Raw genomic sequence first — 20,955 nt, 5'->3', positions numbered from 1 at the left:
TTGGCCTCAATCAGCATTCTCTTGCTGTGTGTGTGTGTGTGTGTGTGTGTGTGTGTGTGTGTGTGTGTGTGTGTGTGTGTGTGTGTTAATATGAGACACACACACATGCATACACACCAACAGTTGTTGACATGACTTCAGAGGACGTTATTAAAATTAACAGTTTCTCTGCCCGCTGATATTGCTGTCACACTGCTGCTACAATACTTAGTTTCAATACGACACACAACAAACATGGATTTTCACATATTTATCCAACTTTGCCAGCACTCAAAATGTTTTCTATTTTCTAGTTCTACTTTTCTCATTTTAGAACACTCATTTTCTAAAAGACATCCCCCAGACTATATACGTGCACATGCCCTGTTTTGTCACTCCAGGCTATGTGGCAGCAGTGCTTATTGTCTATATTTATTCCCTTGTCCAAACAGCTGCTCAGTAAACCAATACAAGCAACGGGGACAGCTGCCATTCCACAGACAGAGACAGAGAATGACAGGGAGCTCAGTCAAACCATCAGCGAGAGACAGTGTGAGAAAGATGATTTAGAAAGTTTGAAAAGGCTTGTGAACAGACCAGAGGACTTTGACAGACCTTTTGCGATCCCACTTCCAATTCAAGGTAAACTTGGGACAAATACTCTATTGAAGCTGCAATGGCTGACAGCAGCAGCCCCGCATTATCATCATACATCATGGATGAAGAAACACTGAAGAGAAAACAGAAGGAGAAGCTCAAGAAGCTGATGGCCACAGGAGGCAACCCAAGGCCTGCACGCTCTCTGCTCTTCTTGAGACTGAGGAATCCCTTCCGCAAAGCATGCATCACTATTGTGGAGTGGAAGTATCCTTCTGTACTAAGGGGTCACGAGGCAGAGGGATGGTATTTATATCATCGTTAAATACTATACTGTAGGTATAGTGTTGGTTGGTGTTGTCAGCTTGTTGTACAGTTGTGTTTGCTGTTCCCTGGGTCTGATGTGCTAACATCTATATGAACTACAATAGTCACCATGTAAGATTCCTATCAATCACTTTCAGACCTTTCGAAATCATAATCCTGCTGGCCATCTTTGCCAACTGTGTGGCCCTGGCTGTGTACTTGCCCATGCCTGAGGAAGACAGCAACAATACAAACAGCAACTTGGTGCGTCACCATGATATTATGATACACTGTGGATACTGATAGTGGGTCAGACACATTGTCATTACTTAACTCAAACATCACTACTAAAGTCCACGTTAGAAATATGTGTACTTTTAATGATTTGACTTCTTGTTACTCAAATCTTTCATTGTGACTAATTAGGTATGGTGTTACTATTGTCTTCCTCATCTATTTATGGATACTATGTCAATCAATTTATCAATCTGTCTCACATCACTGGAAAACCGATGTTACTGTGTGAGCAATGCTTCCAAATTAGTTACATTGTCCCAAATCTTGCTCACAGGTCCACAGGTCAACTCAGATTTTAGGAAAAGAAAACCTAAGAGTTAGCTCTGCTGCCGAGGATAAGTTCATTAGAGTTACATGCCTCAAAAATCTTCTATTTACAGCATCTGAGATTAGAGCTCAAATTAGTGCTTCCCAGAGTACCAAACATCTAAACATCAGTTATTTAAAATAAATTATGAAAATGCTAAGTTGAAAAGGTATGTCCTAATCTTTAAACACCTTTAAAATAAATCTTGTGAAGCCCTCAAATCTACTGGCAGGCTATTCCAGAGGCGAGGAGCATACACACCAAATGCTGCCTCCGCATAAGTATTTGTCCTCACTCTGGGAATATTATATATAATATTTCCCAGAGGCAACATATAGAGACTGAACAACACAGGAGCCTAAGATGGAGCCTTGAGGAACTCCACATATTATTGAAGTGTTAACCGATGAGTGGTCCCCATGAGAGACAACATAGTCTCTGCCTGACCGATAGGTCCTAAACCAGTCTAAAACTGATCCAGACAGGCCACCACAGAATGACAACAAATGCCCAGCATATATGGAAATTTAAAGACTACTGAAATACCTTGATGATTTCTGCATGTTTTATAGTTTTGATATCTATTGCTCAACAGAAGAAAAAAAGAAACATTTGAGAAAAACCCTGGACTGAGTAGTTGCATCCAAATATTTTACTGCTACTGTATTACATTCGGTACAGTGAATGTAAAACACCAAAGATAAGTAGCATTGACCAAAACATGTTTTTTTTGGCAAGGGACGTCAACCAAAAAGTAAAAATTAATTAATTGAATACAAAAATAAACAAGAATAAAATAGTCATTGTCACAATTCACTCTGTAAGTCATTACACAGTGGCTAAACTTTCTCTGCTTCTGACCTTAAAGGAAAACTCAAAACTAATCATATACATGTACATTCTAACTTTCTGTTGGCTAACTAACTAACTCAGAGTGAATAGTCTGCATTTTTTGTGTATATGTGAACACTTCAAACAAACTGAGACCCCTCTGAAGCGAACCAAACTGAGACCATGTTGGGAGGTGTTCTCAATTAATTTTGTTTTCAAGAGTTCACTTACACTGTGCTTTGTGAACCGCAATTTTAGCCCTTTAAGTTATATCTGTACATTCCATATTCTATAAAGGATCATGAATCAAAATTGGTTTAATCAGTTTTGACCAAACTTAGTGCACAAGTTTGAAAGGCTTGATGCATTATTTGCTGAGCAGTCATCTGATATTTTGCCACTAACAGGTGACACCAAGATACATTTAAAAAATTAGCAACGTATTTCGGTTGTGTGATTTAGGATCATGACTCAGTTGATGCATAACATTTGCCGATGATCAATGAAAGTTGTCATGGCTTATTATAACAATTTTACATTCCGAACTTCAAACATGTAAAGATGAATCACTTTACATCCACAGAGCTTTGTATCACATCCACTGAAGTGTGACACAAGCCTGCCTTACTGCAACCCATGGTGCATTCAGAAGTCCATCACTTCATATGTTTGAAACTTGCTAAATCAATTAACATGTATATTTCCATTCTTCATTCAAATAATACCAAAAATCAACAAAGAAATTCTTTAGATGCTAGATATGACATTTTGAATGTTGTTAAGTTTTGTAAATTGGCGAGTAAGCAGTAATTATCAATGTCTTGCTGTAATTTGTACTGTATGCACAACATTTTCTACTTTGCAAAAGTCAATTCAAATGTATTTTTATAGAACTTTTAAAACACAAAAAATGTTGACTAAAGTGCTGAAAAGGGCTGATCCTCATGCTCATAAGACTAAATTTCCAAAAGGGATTTTTTTTTTTTTTTTTATAATAATCCACCTGGCTTCTTGGACCCCATATATTGTGCTTGCAGCTATATTTTATCTTATCTCACGTCTATGGCACTCAATTGTAAACCTCAAGTAAAGAACCTGGGTGTTATGTGTACTTTTTCTTTTAAATTAGACCTGTAGATTCAGCACACTTCTTTGTCGAGTTTTAGTTAAGTTCAAGCCCTTCCTTTCTTTTAAAGATCTTCAGGGCACTCATGCATCTATTACTTTGAGGTTGGACAATTGAAATTATTTGTATATTTGAATGGGCCAGACACTAATATCCCAGTTCCAGCTTGAAATGCTGCAGCGAGGCTTTTGACAGGTTAACCTAATGATAATCACATTTACCTTTCCTGACATGCTAACATTGGCAATATGCCCAGCATATGATTAATTCATAAATGTTATAGTTTATGTATGAATTCTAAAAATGGAGCAGCCCCAGTTTATCCGTCTGACCTTTTGCACCACTATACTGCATGTCGCTTGCTCAAGTCAGTGGACCAGCAGGTTTAAATGCTATATCAAAGTGGCATTTAGGGCCAACCAGACTTTTGTAGTCACGGTTTATAAACTTTTGAAAGGCCTCACACTCAAGATCAGATCAACAATGTAACTACAGGTATTTGGCTCCCCAGTTAACACTTTTCCAGAGTAGGCCCAATTTAGAATTTAATACAAAAAATTATATTGATTTATTTTTTTTATTAATTACTGCCCATATATATCCTAGTGTGTTGTTTTGTTGAACATTGTTCTTATCTAGTTTAATTGTTTTTATTACTAAATATGTTCTATTACTGTCTTTTATCATGCAGCACTTTGGTAAACTTTTTAAATATGCTATATGAATAAACTAGACTTTTTTTAAACATGGCATTTTACAATTTCTTATTTTCTGTTGGATATATAATAGACAGGAAGACAGAAAATAGAGGGAGGGAGTTGAATGTCTTTTACAAAGGTCCAGAAGTGCAAATGAGCCAGAGACTATCAGGTCAGGTTTGTGGTATATAAAACTAGTCATTGATGGTTTAACTCATGTCTTTGAAGCATACATTGTTTGAGTCTGGTTACGGGCCTTTGCTGCTCTCATCTACTGTCATAGCTATGCTTTTCATTCCAATATATCAAAAAAAATTATTCAAAAGATAAATTAAATTGGACTTGATTGTGGGCACAAGTCTGTGATTGTTTAGCCTTGAACTTTTGTGAAGTTCAGTTAAATCAGTTACTTAACCTCATTTTATTTAATTTATATCCAAGGGCATGGATACAAAGACGTTATCCTCTACTGAAGGGCACTAGTGGTCATATTCAAAATAGACATTGACTAAATACCTCTGCTGAAACAGGATAGTCCATAAAACATTCCATTGGTGTGTGAGTATGTCAGTGACTTGAATAGACAGAGGTAGATTAGTATGACGTCCAACAAGAAACTCTCATTAAGCTGTAGGAAACATGAGCAGGGGCGATAATCAGACTACTCTGTGACAAAATGTCTGTTGTTCTGCTTTTTAACAAACTTGTACTGTATATCAGAATGTTGTCAGTAAATTCAAGTCAAAACTATGGATTAAACAACACTACTAGAAGTTACTTTTGAGTGTAAAATATATTTCAACTAAACCCATTGTTGTTTTACAGGAAAGCCTGGAGTACCTCTTCCTCATCATCTTCTCCATAGAGTGTTTCCTGAAGATTGTAGCCTATGGATTTCTTTTTCATGCAGATGCATACTTAAGAAACTGCTGGAATATTTTGGACTTTGTTTGTGTATCTGTTGGGTAAGTTGATTAATTTAGTTTGTAATCTAACATTTTGAATGATTATATTACTCAGTGGGGCAATGCTTAGAACTGCCAGCGCACTCATAGAATGTCCTGGATTTGATGCTTAGCCCTTTTAATTTTGCATGGTTTCCTTAGTTCTTGTAACTTCTCTTCAAGTGGTTTTTCACAAGCAAATTTCACTAACTTTTTACGTGAAAGTTTCAAATTCTTGGCCATAGTTTACAATTATGCCTGGGTGTACTTTAAACATGCAAGGGACACTTCCAGTGAGAAGTTCCAGTAAAGTGAGAACTTTGAATACAGGATTTGTCACAACAGCTCAGCATGATTTAATTTATTCTGAGACCCAACAGGACTGTGCATATAAACACACAAAAAGCACATCTAAGAATCACAGGAAAATACAGCTGTAAAATTTTGAAAATCACCACAGTCAGATCCACTCTTAAAGGATACAAAGTTCGCTGTGTGAGTGGCTGCAGTGAACAAAAACAGTCAATTGAATAGTCAAATTCAGCACTTGTCCAGTTTACTGCCATTTCTTTTGGAAATTTGATGTTCGATTAAAACTACTCAACTAAACTAAAATTACCACTTTCCATCAGTATGCCTCCACCAAGCAGCCAAGATGCAGTTTCTTAAAGTGTTCAAATGCTTGGTTAATAAAGGTAATTGACAGTATACAATTCTTTTAAGTACAGATGTTACTGCAGAGAAGGTACACATTTTTAAACATGCATGCTTTACAGACATAGTTAACCCAACAGCACATAATCTCAAAAGAGTCACCATGGTTTAGCTGGACACCCAATATTTGTTTCACCAATTCATTGTCTGACCAAATAAGAAATATGGTCACAATCCCCCCTTCTGTATATGTATGGCATTGAATAATGGCCAGAAAAGTGTTTTATCAGGACATTTTAATGTCACAGTGAAATTGACCTTTTACCTTTCAAATATGAAATGTGTGCTGTGGATGTCTGGGAGTCTCTCTGGGTAAACAAAAAAATAAACTACTTTCATAGACCACTTCTTAGAGATATTCCTGAAAACTGGAGTGGAAATGCTATTTGTTAAAATTTAGTTAGTTTCAGTACTTTGCAAGTTGAAATCGCAAAGTTTCAGAGCCAGACAAGAGTTTGCAGCTTTACCAGCACATTCTCACAGCTCGTCTGGTCTGCGACACCCAAATATTCTAACGTCGCGTTCATTTTAGTATGTTAGTTTTGCCTGAAACGCAATGTTTTAGTGGGTGCAAACCATTTATACATGAGGTCCAAGGAATTTTGTCCCTACAGGGCAGGACATAGAGGTCCTGGAGGAAGTCCAGAAGGTTCTGAAACCCCCTTCAGGACCTTACTGTTGCTTCGTCATGTGAGAAGTATCCTACCCTCTCATCTATCAAACCTGCCATGCACTTTTTCAGCACAATTCTCCAGGCAGAGGAAGAGGGTGATAATTAGCTGCACAAATCAATCAAGACCTACGCTGTGGATTACCTCAATACCTAGAAGACACAGCCATCAGTCACCTTTTGGAAATAGCTTCACTTTTGGTTGCAGGACCAAATATATCCTTAATGAAAAAAATCAATGCATGGAAATACAAAACTGTCTTGGGGTGAAGTCTCTGCTGGCAGATCAGGGCAGCCATCAGCTTGAAACCAGCTGTGTCAAAGCCAGCAGAACAAGCAGCAGTGCCAGTGCCATCAGAAAAGAAAAATAAGTCACTTCCAAGCTTCTTAAAGCAGGGCACAGCCACCAGCACAGCACATACACAGAGCGCATTCAATTAGTGTAGAAAGTGATACAACAATGATTTGCATATAAACCAAAATAGTTAAATGAACATAAAAAAATGTTTTTTTCTGTAAATGTCAGTTTCTTCAGAAACAGTGAATCAAAATTGAAGTAGATGTAGAGGTATTGTGGCACCTGTCAATGAGCATAGTCAGGAAATATGCTCTCTTGTTCCCACAGTGAATTCTGGGAACTTTCAATCTTCAAAATTACCAGTTTGGTAAATGTCATCTCAACATGAAACAAAACATGAAATGTTCTGTGTATCCCTCTCCAGGTTGTTTACAGTGATTGTGGATGCCATTAACCACATCAGTGGAGTGGAGGCTCCAGTGGGGGAAAAAGGTGGTGGCTTTGACATGAAAGCTCTTCGGGCATTTCGAGTCCTCCGACCACTCCGACTGGTCTCTGGAGTCCCCAGTAAGTAAAAATTCTGCCGTTGAATCAGATACTTTGCACAGTTAAATGTCCTCATGCTAAAGGTTAAAGTGAATGTTCCACAGTCATGTGGGAGTCAGAGGCATAATGATTATTAACAGTATTGGAATGAATGCTTGCTTTAAGAGAGAACACAAAGAATTGATTTGATTAATTCCAAGATGCAACCTGTTTTCCCCCTCAGGTCTGCAAGTGGTGATGAACTCCATCCTGAAATCCTTGTTGCCTCTGTTTCACATCACCTTGCTGGTCCTTTTCATGGTCACCATTTACTCCATTATGGGATTAGAACTCTTCAAGTGCAAAATGCACAAGACTTGCTACTACACAGGCACAAGTATGCAGCATAAGAGACTCATATATGGCAATAATTCTAGGGTTACACTAATCCAATTGGTAGATTGTATTATGGATCATAGTCACCTCATTTAGTAGCTCCTGCATTGGCAAGACATACGGCTCTTTTTTTATGAAATAGGGTACAGACAGGAACACAAACAAAATGTCCAGGTGCAAACTCAAATAGGGGTGACCAGCACCTTTTTGATGACCAAAATGTCTGGGTACAGGTGGACCTAGACGCTAAACACAGGAAGAATATGGTATCTGTAACTTCAACAATGACCATTTTAAGTAAAACAATAAGTACATTTAAATAAATCATCCGTATGTCCCACAGAGCTAAATTGTTTTCACGACATCCACTGAATTGTCAGAAAACTTTGGCTAACTGTAACCTATGGTCAATTAAGAAGTCCATCGCTATAATTTTAAAAATGTGAAAAATAGACTAACATCTGTATCTCCATAAATCTTCATTCAAATGCTACCAAAATCAACACAGGCATTCTTTGGATACTAAATATCATGTTTTCAATGGGGTTTAATTTGATCAAAGAGTAGGATACTCAATATCGTTTGTATAGTTTGTGCTGAATGCACAACAATTTAAACATTGCCAACTGTTTGCTCATACTTCACATAAGTATACACCTGACATCACCAGAACAATGTATGACTTTTTGAGAATTTTATCACTAACATTTCAACTGTAATGAGCTAAAGACATAAAATTAGTATATTTTTGCAATGTGAATACAAATGCTACCTTGGCTACATTATTGGACCACCTACTCACATGATGTCTTCTGAGCAATAAAAATAATATCCAATAGAAAAAAATGTCCAGCATAATTCTGCTGAGGAGTGCAGAAGATTGCTCGGGAAAGTAGGATGAATGTTTTTACCTGCAAACTGAACTGGTGGGCTGTAAATCAGCTTTTTAAAGACATACGCTGTCTACCTGACACTTGTTTCGTCAATTTGTTTTTTACCTCGTCTGTCATTTCTGACACACTTGAAGCCTCCAACTATGAAGGATCCCAACCACTACGGTTCATCAGTCCACTGCAACACAGAGCCCAACTCTCATTTTTTTCTGGGATAATTAAACAATCTGAGCCTGAACTGATTTGATCGAGTCACACCTGACTGTCCGGATAGTGAATTACAAACTATATGTTCAAACATTTACAAATGTGAAATACGTTGTATGTCATTAATAGGTTAATTGACGGCACACTAAAATGAAGGTTGAGTGAGCAAGCATGTTTTCATTTTACTGCTTTATCTCCTCTGTCATCTCATTTGTATTCATGTTCAAGTGTTTGTTCACTTGTTTATTTATGCAGTGTATGTCTTTATTTGCAAAGAGAATGGGAAAGTGATATCACATCACAAGCAGTCACTCAAGTGGCATGTGGAGACACCAGTTGTAAGCAGGTCTATTTTGAGCTGTTGACTTGTGTTCCGATCACCAAGAAAGTATGTCAATGAACAGGATCCAATTGACCAAGCAGATACAGAGGAGCAAGGCAAAAAAGGCAGGACACAAATGCACCAGGTCAGAGCACAGGTAGCATGGTAAAAAATACAAGAGTGGACAGGTGTTCTATAGGTCTACTGGGAAAAAGAGAAAGTAAGAATGTGTCTGAAGGCAGGCACAGAGGCAGAAAGGGTAAAACAGCACTGAGGCAGTCATTGTGACGTTATGGTAAATTACGCATAGGAAAATAATCCCACCATTTTAAAGTTTATACATTTTCTCTTGTGAAATAAAGATCATTGTGAAGTGGTCTGTGCTCTGTATTGGCCAATATGTAGTTTAAATGAAGTTGGAATTGGGAGAGAAAAATTATAGGTAAGTCTCGAAGTAGTGTTCCCATTGATTTGATATACATATGCACAAACATAACCATTACTCTCTTCTGCCCCTCAGACATCATTGCTACATTGGCAAATGAAAAGCCAGCTCCTTGTGCCCAAGCAGGGAATGGTCGCCGCTGTGCCATCAATGGCACACAGTGTCGGGCTGGATGGCCCGGCCCAAATGGTGGAATCACCCACTTTGACAACCTGGGCTTTTCCATGTTGACTGTCTACCAGTGTATCACCACACAAGGGTGGACCGATGTCCTTTATTGGGTAAGGCATAAGACTGCTCTTTCAGTAAATTGGTTTGAACCCAAAGTAAATTCTCTACTACTCCATAGTAATAGTGCTTCATAGCTATCACTGGATATCCATAAGGAAGGAAATATGAATTAAATCAAATTACAAAAAAATAAATAAAATGTTTGTACTCTGGATGTGTGTAGAGATTTCCATCTTAATACACTGGGTTGAAGGGTGTTCTTAATAATAAATACTCTTAATATTAAAAACCCTAAAACTATTGCTCACAGCTTCAGTCTTAGCTGTGATTCTAGTCTGGGAACTCTGTTCGCATTAAGGTTTGCTTGGTCACACTGAAGGTCGGTAGTTAGTAAATGACGATTGGTTAAAGGCTGCTCTTGTATCAAAATTATCCCGACATCTAAATCCATTAGGATATAATGACTGGAAACAATCCACTATAGAGCTTGGCCAGGTCTATATACTGTATCTATGCGTTGAATTTGGGTCTGGTAATAGTAGACTAGCAAATGACTTCTGGCAAGCTGTTGTTTGGCCAGATAACAAACAACAACCATTTCAATAATCCAACTTGATAGCATCTTTTATTAGATGATCTGTGCCTGGTAAATGTCTGCATCATACCCACTACAAGGCTTTCTTAGAACTTTGTCCCAGTTCTTAATTCTCAGACCGACAAAGAGAGATCCCTGCTACACCTTACATAATGCATAGTATGTTTCAATGTTATTCTGCTAGCAGCATTGTATGACTACTGTGTAAACACATACCTGAAACTAATATTTGATCAACTTGCCTGACTGTGCTTGACAAAGGTATGCTTGTAAATTTCTCATTTGGGAAATGTGGCAATAATAACAGTTGGTTGTTATAAAATGTAACTTACACTTATCTACTTATTTGAAACAAAAACAAAACAAATAAAATAACAACTATGCTTTCTCTGACAGGTAAATGATGCTATTGGAATGGAATGGCCATGGATCTTTTTTACCACACTCATTCTGGTTGGCTCCTTCTTTGTGCTCAACCTGGTTCTTGGTGTGCTCAGTGGGTAGGAATATCCTAAATCTAACTACTCCTGTGCTGTTAATTTTTTTTTTCCCATTATCCTGATTTACTCATTACTCTGGCCATCTTTTGAGTCTTCTCTTCAAACTATTTCTCAGCTTTCTGTGTTTTTTGTTGAGATCACTTCTTTTGTTTCCCACTAGTGAGTTCACAAAAGAGCGAGAGAAGGCCAAGTCCCGTGGAGAATTTCAGAAGCTGCGGGAAACACAGCAACTGGATGAGGACCTCAAGGGCTACATGGAGTGGATCACTCAGGCTGAAGTCATTGATAGTGACCAGGAGAGACAGGGTAAGACACAACACACAGAACAGATTACTTGCCATGTCAATCTAACACAACTGTCTAAATACCCATTTGTATAAGTTCATCTATTTTAAAATCCAATAATTATTCTACTGATTTCGATTTTAGGTGGTCTTCCCTATTTATCTTTGGTTAAATTTTCATTTGGTGGACTTTTGCCACTTAACGATGCAGAGCTATTGTTTTTAAAATATACTGACCACAACATGGATATTCCTAAGTCCAGCTGGTGAATACAAACTTAAACTTAAACTTGATGCATGATCATTTTCACCTGCTAAGCTCACTTAGACAGATCCTAACAGTCTCCATAAAAAAATAACTTAATGAATGGTTTTTTTTAACAAATAGCTTACTTATTAATATGTGACCTGTGACAAGTGATCAATGTGTTTAGTTAACTTAATATTACATTTCATCAAACCTCTTCTATACTCACTCTTATATATTGTGTTATTATGTAGCATTTGAAAATAAGAAACCAACCATTTCTACCATAAAGCATTTTCCTTTTCCTCTCAGCTCGCCCAGGCACACTTTAGAAGACCACAGTTCCGTTCCCCAATGCAATAGTTGCCTAATCAGGCAGACATTTCAGATTGGTTGGTTGGTTGGTAGAGAATATTTAAAACTTAGCTACACTTCTGGGAAAATGAGTAAAAGACTACTTCATGTGTCATGGTACATATTACACATGATAAACGTTGTAAAGACTGATTACTACCCCCTAATGAATTACGTAAGTAGAAAATTTAACGATGATGACGTAAGTTATGAGTAGATCCACAACTATTTTTCTTTACCTCTGAAGAAATGTTTTCAACACATTTGAATAAGCAAACATGTGACCCACTTTGAAAGAGTGCGTATTAATAAAGGTGATTTACTCAAAGAAATGACACATCAAATTTACATTTCGTAGCCATTTTCACAACTTAGATAAAACAGATTTTGAATACGACACAAATAAAAAGTGTTACCTTACATTTATCAAACCTTCAAATCCATAAAATGACTAGACTCTCCTCTGGGAGTGAGCTCGAATCTGTCTACTACAAAGCCATGCTATTGTAATACATGCAGGATACAGTTTGGCATTGTCTTACTGAAATAAGCAAAGGCCTTCCCTGAAAATGATATTGTGTGTGTGTGTGTGTGTGTGTGTGTGTGTGTGTGTATTTTCATCAGGCCTGCTACTGCTGGAAAATGGAGGGTCAGAAACCGGAAGTGTCAGTAAAATGGACACCATGCAGCTGATCATCTATTACTAGTCAGTAGTGCACCACTCATCTTTACAGTGTTTGTTTTTGTTTTGTTTTCAAGTTTTAAGATTTACATTAGGTTTTGCAGAAATTGTATTTTTCAGAAATGTAAGATTATTCAATATTAATCGTTTTCAGTGTCTGTATGTATACCCTTGTGTCATTAAGGTACTTTGTGAAAACTTAGTTTCATGAATTCCAGAGTCAAAGAAGTGACTCAGTTGAAAAAACAGCCTGTATTTACAATATATAATAGATCTTTTGTAAACAAAACATATTTTAATTCAACACATATACATGTATGCACAAAAACAAACACATACTGTATAGTTAGATTAATGCAAAGTGTGACGATTGGTAGCATAATTTCTCATGATAAGACCACATCTCCCAGAAATCCAATCGCTTGTTTTGCCATTTTTATTTGGGAGAAGAGTTTGAAGAGCCTTGGTGACTGTTTTTTTTTTTTTTTTTTTGATGAATGAAGTTTTGTTTGAAAAGGTGTACTTAGTGCCTCAATGTATTTAGCAGAGCTTCTATTGAGTACTTTTTTGCTGAGAAATTGTGGTAATTTTGCAAAACCGCAAGCTCCGGCAAACGTTGCAGAGATTGGTTGAATTTGCATTAAGTATTGCAATCACAAGATCATGATTTCCTGGAGGGACTGACTATCTTAATACTAAAACCAATTAATTTCAAGAGATCAGAATTCCAGGCTTTCTGGAAAGATTATTGGAAAATAAAACAATTTGACCTAAAACGCTTGGGGTTAAAAGGGTAGAAACAATTTTTTTTATCAAAGTCTTTCAAAATTCATTCTATCTTATTTTGGAGCTAATAGGGGGACTCTTTATTTTTCTTAATCAACCTCATCATTCTTCTCTTTTTTCAGTAAGCTGGCTCGTAAGTGGAATCGGTGGTTGCGCCGTAAATGCAGAGTGTATGTGAAGTCCAAACTGTTCTACTGGTGGGTGATCATGCTCGTCTTCTTCAATACACTGGCCATCGCGACGGAACACCACAAACAGTCTCAGAGACTCACAAACTGGCAAGGTCAGAGCGGGACATACCACATTTCATCGTGTGTTTCATATCAGTTTACTTTTAAAAATGCTTCTTACTTTTTGTGTAAACTGTCTATAAAGTGTAAAAAATTAACCTCCCTTCTTCATCATTTCATTTTTAATTTTGGGTTATAACAAAAGAGTGCATTATTTTTTTTCTGTGGAATACCTGCAATTTTCATTTAATTTAAAACTTTTAAAACAGATTTCAAGGATAACGTGATAACAAACCACTGAAAAATGTATGAAATGATTCACGTGACGCAACAAATTCTATATTTACTTTGTAGCTCCATGCAACATGATATAATCATAGGACAACCTAATAACTCTAATAAATATTTGTTTCTATCTCATTCTGTTTCCCTTCTTCAAACACATCCAACATCGACAGACAATGCCAATAAGCTGCTGCTCTCTATGTTTGCCATTGAGATGGTCGTGAAAATGTATGCTCTCGGCTTGCGCTCCTACTTCATGTCTCTCTTCAATCGCTTTGACTGCTTTGTGGTGACCTCTGGCATTGTAGAGCTTATTCTTGTCCACATGGGAGTTGTTTCAGTCATGGGCATCTCTGTGCTGCGCTGCATACGCCTCCTCCGCCTACTCAAGGTCACCAGGTGAGGTAGCCCAAATCAAGTATAGCTGTTATAATGTTTAGTTAGCACCATGGTCACATTTGAACACATCAAATACACACCTGTTTTTGACAAGGGTCCCTTAAATCTGGATAGCTCATGAATTGTGACTAAGATATTCAGTATGCCGTGAAAGACAATGCATGTGTCCGTTCACTCAGCTCGACAAATTATGTAATTTCAAAACAAAAATGATGATTTTTTTTTTTTTTTCCAACTGATATTGTGTTCTCCAGATACTGGACATCAATCAGTAATCTGGTGGCTTCCCTCTTGAACTCGATCCGTTCCATTGCCTGCTTGTTGCTGCTCCTTTTCCTTTTCATTGTCATATTCTCCCTGCTGGGCATGCAGGTGTTTGGAGGGAAGTTCAACTTTCCCAACAAACTCAAACCCCGCAGCACCTTTGACAGCTTCCCTCAGGCTCTCATCACTGTATTCCAGGTGCAAGAGTAGTGGTTTTTTTGGCATTCATTGTTCTGAATGTAAACAGACAATAAGACTTTGATATTACCAACTAACCAGCCCGTATGAATTGAGAACTACTAATCTGTTACCAATAAACCATACGTATAATTTATAAGCAGTAAATTATTCAAATGAATCCTGTGCTGCTAATGTTTAGAATGAGTAAGTCTGTCATATTTTTTTTTTCTAGTAATTCAAACTTTTACATTAAAAAGCATTCTGGTGAAGATAACATTTCAATTGTTTGTGTTTCAGGTCCTGACAGGTGAGGATTGGAACGCTGTTATGTATGATGGCATAAATGCTCATGGAGGACCCACCATGCCTGGAATCCTTGTCAGCCTCTACTTTATCATCCTCTTTGTTTGTGGAAATTGTATCCTTCTTTAGAGAAAGAGTGTGTTTGTGACTATGCATATATTTAACCAACACTAAATGCCATCAATTACTGCATTTCAATTATAATGACTGTTATCTTTGACTTCAATGGCATTCAGTCATCCTTCTAAATGTATTCCTGGCCATTGCTGTTGATAATTTAGCAGAGGCTGAGTCTTTGACTTTAGCCCAGAAAGAGAAAGCTGAGGAGAAGAAACGAAAGAGAGCGCTTAGGTAAGTTTTTGTAAGACAAAAGCTCTGCTGAATAATTGGGTTTGTGTCCACTTTACTTTTATTGTCTATAAGTAACCCCCATGTGGTCTTAGTTAGATCATTTATCAGGGTTACCATTGTGAGATACCCACTTTCAGTCTCTGTCTAATGCTTTCATTGGGCCTTCACTCGTCTTAAGCAAATGAGAAGAAGCCTAAAAGCCATTACTTCATGCAAAAACAGGTTAAACATTGTGGATGAAGTCTGAACGTCAGACTTTTTTTTTTTTTTTTTTTTTCACATTTTAGTACTAACATTGGTCTACAAACATTACAGTGAGCGCAAAAGTCACAGTTAAAAGACTAAGCTAAAGTTGTTCCCTGGGTTTAATAAATATCTGCAGCTTCATACAGGATTCATCTGAGCATCCCCAAAGCAAGACAGTAGTACATATTTATGCACATGACACAACAGTGGTAACCTCATTATTTATTCACAATTATTAGATATTCCCAAAACATAGACAGAATCAGCCAGGAACTGATAGTTAGTCACAATTTATACTTTCTCCACCACAGACAGGTGAGCTGTCACTCTTGTCACATGCTAAGTCACAGTTTTACTGTTAGATCATGAGTAAACTCTGATCGGTTGACCCTATTAAAGTCACTAAAGTGTTTCAATATGGAGATTGATCAGTTTTCAAGTCTCACAACAGAATATTCGCAGTGGGGACATTATTCCGCGTATGCATTCCCATAACTACATATATACAAAGGGGTTGGGGGGGTTGTTAAACAACCAGTTTAATCAGCTTCTCTATGGATTTACAGGGCTAACATGTCTGACAAGGCCTCAGAGGAGAAAGCACATCTGGCAAAGAAGTTAGCTGAGCAAAGGGCCAAGGGTGTAGACTGCATCCCTACTACTGCAAAGGTGAGGCATCCAAGATCATTAACCATGGAAATGAATATCTCTTATGTCTGTGTCGTTTGTCTGTGTTGGCTCTCAACTATTTATCTTCAAATTTGCTTAGCTCAAAGTTGATGAGTTTGAGTCTCATGTAAATGAGATCAAAGACCCGTTCCCTCCTGCAGACTTTCCGGGTAAATGCCAATGCCTCCATACATCATTGTTTAACATATTATTCCAAACTCAGAGCTAAGAAAGGCTTCTGATAATCTGTTCCTCTTCCTTTGGTTAGGTGACGATGAGGAGGAGGACCCTGAGATTCCAGAAAGCCCCAGACCCCGTCCAATGGCAGATTTGCAATTGAAAGAGGAAGCGGTGCCAATGCCAGAAGCAAGCTCATTTTTTATATTTGGACCTCAAAACAAGTAGGATGCTGTAATTGTTGGTGTTGATAATATTTAAATAAAGTGATAATGCATTATGTCCCAAAATTGCAAGCAGTGTAAATATTGAGTTGTAAGTCTAGAAAAAGCAGAAAACACCAAATTTAATAAATAATTGTAATAATCAAATGATCTTTGACATTTTATAGTGCTTCATCCTGTGTTAAGAGTCCAGGTTTATGATTTTATTTGGGTGGTTATTGTTTTTTTAGGGAAGCACAGCCTTTGCCATCTTTTTTTGTTTTTTTTCCCCCCTTAAATTGTATCTAGTTTGGGAGGTTATCCAGGGTTTGGAGTGTTTGAAGGCCTTTGAAGTGGTTGGCAGACAGGGCGCATTTTAATCTACATTTACGATAATTTACGATGCTAATGTTCCCAATCAACTTTTTCAAAATCATGCCAGTCTTCTGAGGGCAATTCCTATTCTTTTATCATTTTCATTTTTAAGTGATGACGTGTCTTTTGACAATTTCAGGTTCCGGAAGCTCTGCCATCGCATTATCAATGCAACTACTTTCACCAACATCATCCTCCTCTTCATCCTGCTGTCATCAGTTTCTTTAGCTGCTGAGGATCCCATTGATCCCATGTCTTTTCGGAACCAGGTGAAAACAAGTGCATGGCTGCCACATGGTAATTTAAGTTTATAAGTTACATTGTGATTGAAAAGTTACAGTGTTAACTTACATTTTCTGCATTTTTTTTTTTCATATATTGTTCTAGGTGCTGGCCTACGCTGACATAGTCTTCACTTCAGTGTTCACAGCAGAAATTGTGCTCAAGGTAAGAACAGGCATTATAATATATAATATATACATACATACATATATATATATATATATATATATATATAATAGCAATAATAGCCTAAGGCCTAAATCCTTAGAACTGATTAACAGCATGCTTATTAATATTGATAATGATTTGGAGAAACCTTCCTGTCCAACCACAGTTGAGGTGGTCAGACAGGAAGGTTTCTCCAATTCAGTTTTTTCTGTTTAATGCTGGTTTTCCACATTATTGTTCAAAAATACAGAATATATGAGGATGTAAATGTGTTTTGCTTCAATGAAAAATTGGTTGACAGTCTCAAAGGGATTTTTTTTTTTTATCTTTGAAAACATGTCAGAAGGGGATCTTAGGTATCCTACTTTCTTGGCCGTGGAGGAGGGGTCACTGGGTGTTACAAATGTTTGGAGAGGACCCAAACGCACGACAGTAACTTACAGACACTGAAGGGTTCGGCCATTAACGATAGTTCTTTCCTTTTAAGCTAAAACTCTATCAGTTTACTTCCCCATACAAGCCAGTTTGTCCCTTTTTCTTTTCTTAGTTTCTTAGTTGTTGTTGTTTTTTTTTGTGTTTTTTTTTTTTCAATTTAATCACCAAAGCAGTTGAGATAAAAAAAAAAAATTAAAAAAAATGTTTTAATTCTGTTTCATTTGTTTGTTCATAAGCTTTATGTTACACAAACAGCAGGGACTCACTCTTAAATACAGTTGTTGTTTTCATAAATGATAACAAGTATTATTTTTCAGATGACAACATATGGTGCGATTCTTCACAAAGGGTCCTTCTGTAGGAACTCTTTCAACATCTTGGATCTTTTGGTGGTCAGTGTATCTCTCCTGTCTATGGGCATGGAGTAAGTGAGTCTAGAAATTAACTTTATCACTTCTCATCGACCGACTTCCCCTCTTAGGGAAACAGTTTTAATCCCGCATGCCATCACACCATTTGAAAGAAGCGGGTGTGCTTGTGTTTGTTTCTTGCAGATCCAGTGCCATCTCAGTGGTCAAGATTCTCAGGGTATTAAGGGTACTCCGGCCCCTGAGGGCCATTAACAGAGCCAAAGGCCTCAAGGTATGAGATTTACAGTAAATGCACCTCCTCTTTTAAAGATGTCCTCAAAATGACCTGATTCATCATCGACATAACGTGTAATATTTATCTCGTTTTAGCATGTGGTTCAGTGTGTGTTTGTTGCTGTCAAGACCATTGGGAATATTGTGCTTGTCACAATGCTGCTGGACTTCATGTTTGCCTGCATTGGAGTCCAACTTTTCAAAGTGAGAAAATAAACAAACCAGATGCCATACTGTTGCTTAATGTGTATTTGGCAATGGCAACCTCTATCAGTTTACTTCCCCATACAATAAACGTATTTATTTATTTTTCTTAGGGCAAGTTCTACACCTGCACAGATCCAGACAAAATGACTGAAGAAATGTGCAAGTAAGGACTTTTTTTCCTGTTTATTTTTTGTTCATTTAACTTAGTTTGTCCTGTAGTTTATGCCTTTTCTGTATTATTTCAAGCCATTATTCAAAACAATTTCAATAAGGACAGAGCATCATTAGTGAAAAACAATTTATTGAACAAATGACTGTTTGAGTAATACATGTTGGTGATATGACACCGACAATGAGAGGCCCCTTCATAGAGAAATGTCCCATAATGGATGCAGGAAACAGGAAAGGACCACCAGGAGCCTAGATGCTGGAGGTGGTGAAGTGGAGGATGAGAATTTCACCTTTTAATTTATGTAACATAATCACATCTTGCAGCACTTAACACTGGAACCCAACATTTACCATGAGCCACAGCTGGAATGAAAAAGTCCCTTTTAACAAGAAGAACATTTTCAACAGCGGGAAGGAAAAACTCTTTTAAGAGGAAGAAGGTAGAAAGTTCGAGTTTTTTTTATAGCCCGACATTGAGTACTAAATGGCCATTACAATTCAGAGGAGAGATATGCAAGCCTATGATGGGATACTATGCTTTGGACACACCTGGGGTTCATTCTGGAGCCTTTTCTCTCCTCTTCTGATCTGTAATGCATTAAAGAGACGAGAATGTTCCTGGTGGTGGCCTTAATTCAGTTTCCCGTTCTAAGGCTGGAGGCAGGGAACAGGCATGATGAGCAGAATGGAAGAAACCCCATCTTTGAACAGTGACAGGGTTTACCATTACCCTCTACATATGACAACTTCTTTTCATGTAACTGAAGACTCATATTTAGGTCATTTGAGGACAAATGAGCAAATTATCTTCAACTGAGTAAACTCCATGCATCCATAAACCACTGCCTTTATCAGACAATCGTTTGTAGCTAACCTTAGGCCCCTGATCTTTATTTGGACTTGACTGTAACTCCATCTCACCTGTCCTTCCTTCCCACTTTGTGGCTCAGAGGATGGTTTATAAAGTACCAGGAAGGAGCACTTCATGAAATGGAAGTCCATAACAGGGAATGGATCAACTCCGAACTAAACTTTGACAACATACTCAATGGCATGCTGGCTCTGTTCACCATTTCTACATTTGAAGGATGGCCAAAGTGAGTTATGATTTGTTCTGTGCCAATTCTTTGATGGTTTCAATTTATTCCAACAGTGAAGCTTAAAATTTAGTAATCTGCAGTTAGCAGCATACCCTTTTTATATGTACTGATTTGTGTATAGTCATTTTTTTTATGTTAATATATGTGGCATGTCTGTGAGTTGTGTGTGACTTGTTTCATTTGTGTGTGTGTTGTACATTAAATAAAGTACCTTTTGTCAATGCTTATTTTTTTTTTCTTTTTACCTAGGCTCCTGTATAAAGCCATTGATTCAAACTTGGAGGATACAGGCCCAGTGTACAACAACCGAGTGGCCATCTCAATATTTTTTATCTTCTACCTTATACTCATCGCCTTCTTCATGATGAATATATTCGTGGGCTTCGTCATTGTCACCTTCCAGGAGCAAGGAGAACAAGAATATAAGAATTGTGAGCTGGACAAAAACCAGGTATGTTAAAAATAACTGGAAACTAAATGAATGCTGCTTTTGCATAAGGTCAAGACTGAGTTCTTTCACTTACTTACACACACACACACACAAACACACACTGAACATGCAACAATGCAACTTGAGAGAAGAGGTGATGCCAGAAAGAATAAAACTGTCTACAGTGTACTTTTTGCTTGAGTTGTGATGACAATGCTTGTTGCTACAAGGGCAACAATAACCCTTGGTTAGGGTACACTTGGTCAAGATACACTTGCAAAGCCTTTTTTTCCCCGAGAGACATAAGGTTGACAGTTCAATCCCCAGTTCCCCCCTTCCTAGGGCAAGACAGTGAAGTTGCTCTTGCAAATGTATGTGAATGGAAGATTAACATTGTAAAGCGCTTTAGAGGCTTCAAAAGTAAAGGATCTATAAAAGTGCAGACCAATTAACATTCCCATGTTATGTTCCACTCAGCTATACATAATTACAGACACCTAGATATCTTAAAGAGTAATGAGCAAATTCTGTGAAGTAGACCAAGTGGTGGTTTCCGCCTCTGTCTTGCCACATAAGTCAATATTCATTTAGGTTTTTTTTGT

General features: G+C 37.5%; 1 protein-coding gene across 1 annotated transcript in view; it reads left to right on the top strand.

Annotated features, from left to right (window-relative positions):
* Window positions 1-471: 471 nt before the first annotated feature.
* The window catches only part of LOC138192733 (dihydropyridine-sensitive L-type skeletal muscle calcium channel subunit alpha-1-like), a 37,547-nt gene continuing 17,063 nt past the window's right edge, over window positions 472-20,955 (top strand). The window contains exons 1-25 of the mRNA XM_069140383.1: window positions 472-843; window positions 1,041-1,146; window positions 4,967-5,106; window positions 7,192-7,334; window positions 7,537-7,689; window positions 9,631-9,836; window positions 10,778-10,881; window positions 11,042-11,187; window positions 12,391-12,472; window positions 13,357-13,517; window positions 13,923-14,148; window positions 14,403-14,610; window positions 14,890-15,010; window positions 15,132-15,246; window positions 16,059-16,161; window positions 16,262-16,331; window positions 16,430-16,562; window positions 17,056-17,185; window positions 17,304-17,363; window positions 18,119-18,225; window positions 18,356-18,443; window positions 18,542-18,649; window positions 18,763-18,815; window positions 19,774-19,920; window positions 20,173-20,374. Coding sequence (XP_068996484.1) covers window positions 656-843; window positions 1,041-1,146; window positions 4,967-5,106; window positions 7,192-7,334; window positions 7,537-7,689; window positions 9,631-9,836; window positions 10,778-10,881; window positions 11,042-11,187; window positions 12,391-12,472; window positions 13,357-13,517; window positions 13,923-14,148; window positions 14,403-14,610; window positions 14,890-15,010; window positions 15,132-15,246; window positions 16,059-16,161; window positions 16,262-16,331; window positions 16,430-16,562; window positions 17,056-17,185; window positions 17,304-17,363; window positions 18,119-18,225; window positions 18,356-18,443; window positions 18,542-18,649; window positions 18,763-18,815; window positions 19,774-19,920; window positions 20,173-20,374 — 3,300 coding nt within the window. The 5' untranslated portion in view covers window positions 472-655. The remainder of the gene's footprint in view (window positions 844-1,040; window positions 1,147-4,966; window positions 5,107-7,191; window positions 7,335-7,536; window positions 7,690-9,630; window positions 9,837-10,777; window positions 10,882-11,041; window positions 11,188-12,390; window positions 12,473-13,356; window positions 13,518-13,922; window positions 14,149-14,402; window positions 14,611-14,889; window positions 15,011-15,131; window positions 15,247-16,058; window positions 16,162-16,261; window positions 16,332-16,429; window positions 16,563-17,055; window positions 17,186-17,303; window positions 17,364-18,118; window positions 18,226-18,355; window positions 18,444-18,541; window positions 18,650-18,762; window positions 18,816-19,773; window positions 19,921-20,172; window positions 20,375-20,955) is intronic.

Source organism: Embiotoca jacksoni, unplaced genomic scaffold, assembly GCF_022577435.1.
Source record: "Embiotoca jacksoni isolate LCO1_2020_lvr unplaced genomic scaffold, fEmbJac1.0.p SCAF_1, whole genome shotgun sequence".
Taxonomy (NCBI): Eukaryota; Metazoa; Chordata; class Actinopteri; family Embiotocidae; genus Embiotoca; species Embiotoca jacksoni.
This window is presented reverse-complemented; position numbering and strand designations above follow the sequence as displayed.